General features: G+C 51.5%; 1 protein-coding gene across 4 annotated transcripts; it reads right to left on the bottom strand.

Moving 5' to 3' along the window:
- Window positions 1-185: 185 nt before the first annotated feature.
- On the bottom strand, window positions 186-6,306 carry LOC112412081 (uncharacterized). Of its 4 annotated transcripts, none has more exons than XM_024763551.1 (4): window positions 3,481-6,306; window positions 3,080-3,167; window positions 1,915-2,048; window positions 186-1,113 (listed from the first exon to the last, which is right to left on the bottom strand). In XM_024763551.1, the coding sequence occupies exons 1-4, from the start codon at window positions 3,722-3,724 to the stop codon at window positions 794-796; spliced, it is 786 nt and encodes a 261-aa protein (XP_024619319.1). In that variant the 5' UTR covers window positions 3,725-6,306; the 3' UTR covers window positions 186-793. The 4 variants fall into 4 exon arrangements, 2 of the variants coding, with proteins under 2 accessions (XP_024619319.1, XP_024619320.1); XM_024763552.1 differs by having other exon boundaries at window positions 186-1,172; window positions 3,508-6,306; XR_003005734.1 differs by lacking the exon at window positions 186-1,113 and having other exon boundaries at window positions 1,525-2,048; window positions 3,962-6,306.
- Between the last annotated feature and the right edge of the window lie 1,094 nt (window positions 6,307-7,400).

The raw sequence follows: 7,400 nt of genomic DNA, 5'->3' as shown, positions 1-7,400 counted from the left end.
TTTTTTTTTTTGCAGTATGCGGGCCTCTCACTGTTGTGGCCTCTCCCATCGAGGAGCACAGGCTCCAGACACGCAGGCTCAGCAGCCATGGCTCACCAGCCCAGCCGCTCCGCGGCATGTGGGATCTTCCCGGACTGGGGCACGAACCCGTGTCCCCTGCATCGGCAGGCGGACTCTCAACCACTGCACCACCAGGGAAGCCCTGTCACACCATTTTTATAACCTCAGTGACACTGAGCTTTCTCACATTAAGCCTCTGCCTTCCTGGATGACTTTGTTCCTAGCTTGTCCTATTGAAATCAGGTCTCAGCTTGTCTGTTACATTTTCAAATTACCACTGAATATCTATAGGAAACGTGTTCTTTCCACATATTTGTGTTCTCTGTTCTTTCCACATATTCTAACGCTTACCTCCCAGCCCCATCCTGGTGCCTCTGCTCAAGTCTGCACATGCAAGAGGTTCTGGGTAGGAAGGGCGCTCTTGCAGGTGCTGCCATACCCACACCTGCCCAAAGTCCTTCTGCCCTTGGCTCACCAGAAATATCCCTATGGTCTCAGTGATTACACACCCACGTTCCCAGCTTCCTGTGCTGTGGGCAACTTGTGTCTCCTTTACTTTGTTTGTTCTTTCCATATTTCTTAACTTCCCGAGTCTCAGTGAGAAGGAAGGGCGGGGAGCTGCACAGGTATCACCAGCCCGTGACCATCAGCCTGGCAGCCTCCTACAGGGGAGCCTTAAAAACAACCGGGACAGCGTCTCGGCGGTACTGGCTCACATAGGAGCAAACAAGCCTCAAGAAACAAAGGCCGCACAAAGCCCAAGGGCGGTCAGGGGAAGGTCCGATGCTGAGCCTGGACCATGAAGCCTGGCTCTCTTGCAGGCAGCCGGTGGCCGTGGGGCAGCACGCCTCCCCTTGTACACAGAACAGGCCATGCCAAGGGACCCTGGGCAGGTCCCTTCTCCCCTCTGGCCTGGGCTGCGAGGTCCCAGGGCCCCTTGAGAGCTGGCTTTCCTCCTATGACCCCCGTGACCTGATCTGGGGGGTTGCTTGCACGTCCATCCCTTGGCCATGTGTGTTGAGGGATGGTTCCCCTTCTCCATGAAGCTGTTTCCTGAAGATGTGGACGACAAAGCAGACGGACCTTTGGTGAAATCTGCATCATGTCTTTTCCTAAAAGGACAGCTCCAAAGACATTTTAAAAATACATGCAGACAAAATTCAAGTTTTCCAAAATAGTAACTGTTACGAAATAACACTGCACATTTCCTCTTTTCTAGATAAAACAGAAAACACGTGGTTATTTTTAGCCCCTGGAGCTCCACTGGGAATGGGTGTAACATGTGCCCACGTGCACACAGAAAGGGCAATTTTTTTTTTTTTTTTTTTTTTTTGGTGGTACGCAGGCCTCTCACTATTGTGGCCTCTCCCGTTGCGGAGCACAGGCTCCGGATGCGCAGGCTCAGTGGCCATGGCTCACGGGCCCAGCCGCTCCGCGGCATGTGGGATCCTCCCGGACCGGGGCACGAACCCGCGTCCCCTGCATTGGCAGGCGGACTCTCAACCACCGCGCCACCAGGGAAGCCCCAGAAAGGGCCCTTTTTATCAGCTGCCCTGCAAGGATGGAGCCGTCGCAAAGGACGCAGGCAAGCGCAGCACTGCTCTGCCTGGTGGGGATTCCCTCCAAGCGTGGATGCCCAGCAAACGGAGAAGGATGGGCTCCCCGTAACCCCTCCCTCCTCTTCTTACGGAGCGTGAACCCAGCTCAGGCCCTGAGGCTCCCAGATTCAACCTCCTCCTGGGTAAAACCAGGATAGCGAAGGTGAGGCTTAGGTTTACGATGAGGGTTTGATAAAATAATGTGTCCCAAATGCTTCACCCACTACCCAATACACCCAACAAATGGCCGCATTACCATCACTGCCACCATCAGTGTTCATCCTTCGATTTCGCCATTTATGCAGTAAATCGTCTCTCCAGGGACCAGCCGTCTGAACGACTTCGTTTTCCTTGCAAACTGACCCCACATCTCCAGCTGCAAACAGGATGCTGGAAAGAAGGACATCCTTGAGGACTTCACGGAGTAAATATCAAAGAGTCTGATATCAAGGGCTCCTAATGGCCAGAGCTGGAGTGATTTGAGGGAAGAGTAATCTTTACTTATTAATATAATGAGTGTGCCATTAATTAATAATGGCAGTATTGGCTAATCTCCCATAGACCAAAGGATCTCAGTCCATACTCATATAAATATTCAAATAAATAAATGTGGCAGAAGAAAGTGTTTTCCTACAGAAAAAATGTTATTAACAAATGAGGAAGCGGCTTCCCTGGTGGCAAAGTGGTTAGGACTCCACGCTCCCAATGCAGGAGGCCCAGGTTCAATCCCTGGTCAGGGAACTAGATTCCATATGTATGCTGCAACTAAGAGCTCGCATGCCACAACTAAGGAGCTGGCAAGCCGCAACTAAGACCCTGCTCAACCAAATAAATAAACAAATATTTTTTTAAAAATATGAGGAAGGGGGCACTTCCCTGGCACTCCAGTGGTTAAGACTCCAAGCTCCCAATGCAGGGGACATGGGTTCAATCCCTCGTCAAGGAACTAAGATCCTGCATGCCTCCAGGAACAGCCAAAAATAAATAAATAAAAAAGGAAGGAATGAGGGAAATAGAATATCACCATTAGGCAAACAACCCTGTAATAACTATTTCCAGAAATTGGGCAAAAATCTGAGGAGAAACAGGATGCTGGCATAGCCTCAAAGCAACTCCCCCACAATATGTATCAATTACCCTGGGGAGGTGGCAAGCAATGGTCGTTCTGGATTATTTTTAGATCAGAACTTCTCGTAAGCACGCTCCTTGCATCCCCTTCCCCACCTAGTTTTTTTTCTTTCGCGAGAATCTGCTTACGTATTAACTTCAGAGTAATTCTGATTTAATGCAAACTAAAATCCTTGGAACAACGACTTACATAAACCATAGGCTTGAAATGAGGGTAAAAGGCAAAACATAAAGTGAACACATACAGCTAACATTTCAACACATTTATTTTGCACGAATGCCCATAGTCTTACCCACTCCTCGCACTCACGCCCCCATGGCCCACGCAGGAAGGGTGCAGCTCCAGGACACCTTCCTCTTGGTGCACGAGGTCACGAGTTACTAAAAAACAGGAAGAAGTCGGAGAGGCTAAATCTACACAGTAACGTCTGAGCTGGAGGACCTTAGCTAAGGCAGGCTGGGAGAAGAGGGAGGTGAGGGCAGAGGCCAGGCACACACCCTCCCCAACCCCTCCTTGCAAGGCCCCAGGAGAAGCCTGCCTGGCCCCAGCTCTCCCACAGGGCACCCAGGGCCGAGCCCCTGTAAGATGGGTCATCCTGGGTGGTCCCCTTGCTGGCCAGGGAGGTCTCTACTCTTAGCAGTGATGACAACATACTAAATATAAATGTGAAACCGCTATTAAACACCTGTTTACTTGAAAGAGACAAATTCATCCGTGCACCTGCTCCAACCAAAGTGTGGCCTGATTGCAGACAATCTGCAGGGAGGACCTTCCTTCGCTCCTTGCTCCCTCGCCTCCAACTCTGCTTCTCATTCTTCCCCACGGGGCCCAGAACCAGGTTAAAGAGGCCCACTTTGCAGTCAGAAAAGGGAAAAAGGGACGGGATACGGAGAGGGGACACAGGAAGAGGGGAGGGGCGGAGGTGACGCGGAGCCATAGTCTGACGGACACGCGGCGCCGGCTCTTCCGGTCGCCTTCCGATGGCGTCACCGGCCGGCGCGGGCTAGAAGAGCAGAGTGCGTCGCCCCGATGCGCGCCGAGGGGAGAGCAGGCCTGAGCCGCGCGCGTGAAAGCCAGGGCCGGCTCCCTGCGGAGGCTCCTACATGGCGGCGGCCGCACACCACAAACGCCCCTGCGGAAAGCATGACCGACGACAGAGACGGGCGAGACACACCTGACACAGTAGACGAGACTGTTCAACCCGCCTGCCAACCACGGGCGTCCACTCCGCGCGTGCTCAGGGGCCGCCGCCAGACTGCGCCTGCGCGGGCCCGATGATCACACCGCGCCTGCGCAGCGCCGTCTTCGTCGCCACTGAGGCGCCTGCGAGTCCTTGTATGGTTCCGGCTGCTCCGGTCGAGGCCTTCTCGGACTGCCCAGTTCGAAGGCATGCGCTCTACTCGGGTTTCCAGCCGGCAGAAGGCCCACCCCTCAGCTCGTCTGACCATCATCTTGACCCTTACCTCCCGAATGTCCTCTACCACCTCTCCTCTCTCACCGAACCCTCACCTCCCCTGGCAGCGAAGACGTGTGGTGATCCGGCGCTCAGCTCTGCGCCTGCGCGGGGCCCCTCGCAATTCCCAGCCGGCTTTAAGCTTCTAAGTGCGGGTTATCGCCCACACGGACACAAAATGTCGTTTTTCATCTTCAGCCTAAGGTTTTCTCTCACAGGGACGTCATGGGAATCACGATTTTCTAAGTGTATATTAATGGTCAAGGAGGGACGGTCATCACTTTAACATGTCCTAATGGCCTCGGTTCTGCTGTCCGTCTTAGCTTCGTTTGGGTTCTAAAGGCCCGCGGCCAACTAAGGTCCTCGCTTCCTTGTTAGATTTTTTTTGCTTTGCTTGGAGGTCGGGGGTGGGGGGGGAGGTTCCTTTCTCCGCGGGGACCTAGGCTGCCAGGACTCCGCCCCTTGTCCCGCCCAGGGCTCTGCAGGGAGTGCTGGGGGTCAAAGGGAGTGTGGGGTAAGGAGACCAGGGAAGAGTTGGGGGAAGGAGCCCCTGGGAAATAGGCTGAGACGCCTCAGAGACAGGAGTGGGTGGCCCCGGCCTGGACAGTTCGCTGAAGGTCTTCGCACCAGAAGGGATTCTGGGGGTCATTTCCACTTTGAGATGGGTGGTGTCACCCCCTCCACGTGAAGTTAACCTGCCCATTAATGGGGAGAGAGGGGCTGCCATAGCCAAACAAGTTCCATGCAGTCTGGGCTGAGGGGTGAGAGGGATGCCTCCTTTCCCCTTTGTGTGTGAGGTGGGCCAGGTGGGGTAACAGAGGCCTTTCCTGTTCATGCTTTGCCCACCTGGGAGGTGCCCCTTAGCTCCCAGCCAGCCCACCCACTCACCTCTCCCCACACCCCTTGAGTTATGTTTCTTGAGATTTGGGGGCTGTAGCAGTGAGGTCCATGGGTATTGGGATGGGGGTGGGTGGAAGGTATGTCCTGTCCTAAACTCTCGTAGGCAAGAGTGATGTATTCTTGAAAGGTGGTGAAAACAAAGGTCAAGGAAGGAATGTCAGCTAAGCCTGCAGCCCAGCGTTTGAAATGAGCACGAGTGGCTGGGCCCAGGCAGAAATGTAGGCTGGGAGGAAGGCCTCCAGGAAGAAGAGGGGAGGACCTATCGCCCCCAGGGTGTGGAGGGGCGAGGGGACTTGGGCCTGGCAGGACAGATGGAGGGGTCAACCAAGGCATGGTCCCTATGGGCAAATTTGAATGTGGCCTGCATTACAGGTGAGGGCAGTGCTAGACCAATCCCAGAATGTTGCCTGAAATTTGTATTATAATTTGGTTTTAGATTGTATTTCTACTTGATCTGTCTCTCTCTTATAAATAAATGGAATACAGCATGGCAATTCTAGCTGTTTCAGTTCTGGTTAATGAAGATTTTAGTGCACTAAGATTTTGTTGGCTAATTAGAATTAATTATAATTTGGGGGTATTTTACCATGCCATCATGCAATTTTCACTGTTGCAAATGGAGAATGAAATCGAATACCCGTGACACTAAAGCGATCTGTTCATCTTCAGTAACTTGAACGGAGTTAAGTAGCCCAGTCAGTCGGGCTGTCTCCGCAGCTTCTTCCAGAACGACTAACTGAATTTTGGGAGAGAAAACCTTTCAGAGCTCAAGGGAAGAATGACAGGCAAATGGAACAGCTCCCGGAACTCTTCGGTACAGACTTTTCAAGCTCCGTGGGCAGTAACACCCAGCCAGACGGCAGGGTCCTGAGCCCCGCAGGGGTCGGTGCAGCTTTTGTCCTGGTTTATTTGAATTATTTATGCAGAAAACTCTCGTTCCCTGGCTGGGAAGACCTGTTTCCATGGACATCTCTTTTTAGACAACTCCCCTCTATTTTCTTTTCATCTGTTCTTGAGTAATTCCTGGGAATAACATGAAGAGGCATAAGTGACCTTCACCTGGACACAGGTCCAGCATTCCCTCTGATGCGCTTCCGTAAAATAAGGTGAGAGCAGAAACTGGTATATTTTTAGAGGAAATTTCTTTGAGAAACAGTTTCTATTTTATCTGTAATCCTCTGGCTAATGTTTAAAACCAGTATTCATAATGCTGCCTAAGAGCTTTAGAGTAAATGGATTTTAATAAAGAAAAGCTATTTTAGAGTGTTGTGTTGTAAGAGGGGCTCAGCAAAGAGGAGTGGAGAGGAGACTAACAGATGAGGGGACCCCCGGGGCCCAGAGGGAGCAGCCGGGAACCAGACAAAAGTGATCGCAGGGCAGCAGACAGCCAGGTGCCCGTTCCTGGCGCTCTGCTCCCGAGAGGAGAGAACTCAGCAGCAGCCTCGGAAGCTGGTTTACGCCAATATGCGCAGGCCTCTTTCTAGTCCTGCAAGGTGAGCTGGGTGCCCTGCCTGCCCCTTTGCCTCTCCCTCCCCCTTTCATCTCCCAGCTCCTATCAAATGGTTATTTTTATTTGTGAAGCTGATACATACGCCTTTTGTTCTCTAACTGTAATTAAATCCCTGGTCTTGGTATCGGGTGCACAGTGTGTGTGCCTAAGACACCCCACACACCGTGTCTCCCCTTTCCTAGTTCCACCCACAATTACCACTGACCATTGCTCCCACTCTGTGTCAGTCCTGTGAGGTGTGGCTTGAACTAGGTCGTAGCGGGAATGTTTACACCCCAGATGTGGGCATACCTGCAAATCAGCACTTGATTTATTGCTTTGCAGAGTGTCTTGACTCAATAAAAGGACAGAGAAAACGTTAACAGTGCAGATTAAACTTAATACTGTGTTGAAGCCAATGCAGTGTGAACAGCACAAGAAAATGGAGGAAATACTCTTTAAGTATGAGAAAACTATAATCCAGTTCAGCCAAGAAGTCGTTGACAAACGAGGATCAGACTGAGTTTTGTGGCTTCATTTTTGTCTTATCCGTTAATGAAAAAAAAAAATCCACCAACGTGGGTGTGGGAAGGACCCTCGCTGATCGATTACAGGCCTAGGTTACCTGTAGAGATGAGAGTTCGCCAAAAATCAACAGAAGTATTCTGTGAGAATCAATTGGTTGGAAATTACAATGAAGAGTGTTGTGTATTTTTTAAATTACTTGTAAACTATGTGCTCCAGACACTTTACTAGAATTTACAATAGGCT

The sequence above is a fragment of the Neophocaena asiaeorientalis genome, unplaced genomic scaffold (assembly GCF_003031525.2).
Source record: "Neophocaena asiaeorientalis asiaeorientalis breed wild unplaced genomic scaffold, Neophocaena_asiaeorientalis_V1.1 scaffold223, whole genome shotgun sequence".
In the NCBI taxonomy this organism is placed as follows: Eukaryota; Metazoa; Chordata; class Mammalia; order Artiodactyla; family Phocoenidae; genus Neophocaena; species Neophocaena asiaeorientalis.
Note: the sequence above shows the minus strand (reverse complement) of the source record. Positions and strands in the feature narration are given on the sequence as shown.

Excerpts from the sequence above, each read along its gene's own strand:
- LOC112412081 (XM_024763551.1), bottom strand. The coding sequence starts at position 3,724 with ATGGCTCCGCGTCACCTCCGCCCCTCCCCTCTTCCTGTGTCCCCTCTC. Across the intron at positions 3,168-3,480 it reads GATGAATTTGTCTCTTTCAA|TAACTCGTGACCTCGTGCAC; the intron begins GTAAACAGGTGT and ends CCTGTTTTTTAG. Across the intron at positions 2,049-3,079 it reads GGCGTGAGTGCGAGGAGTGG|CATCCTGTTTGCAGCTGGAG; the intron begins GTAAGACTATGG and ends CCTTCTTTCCAG.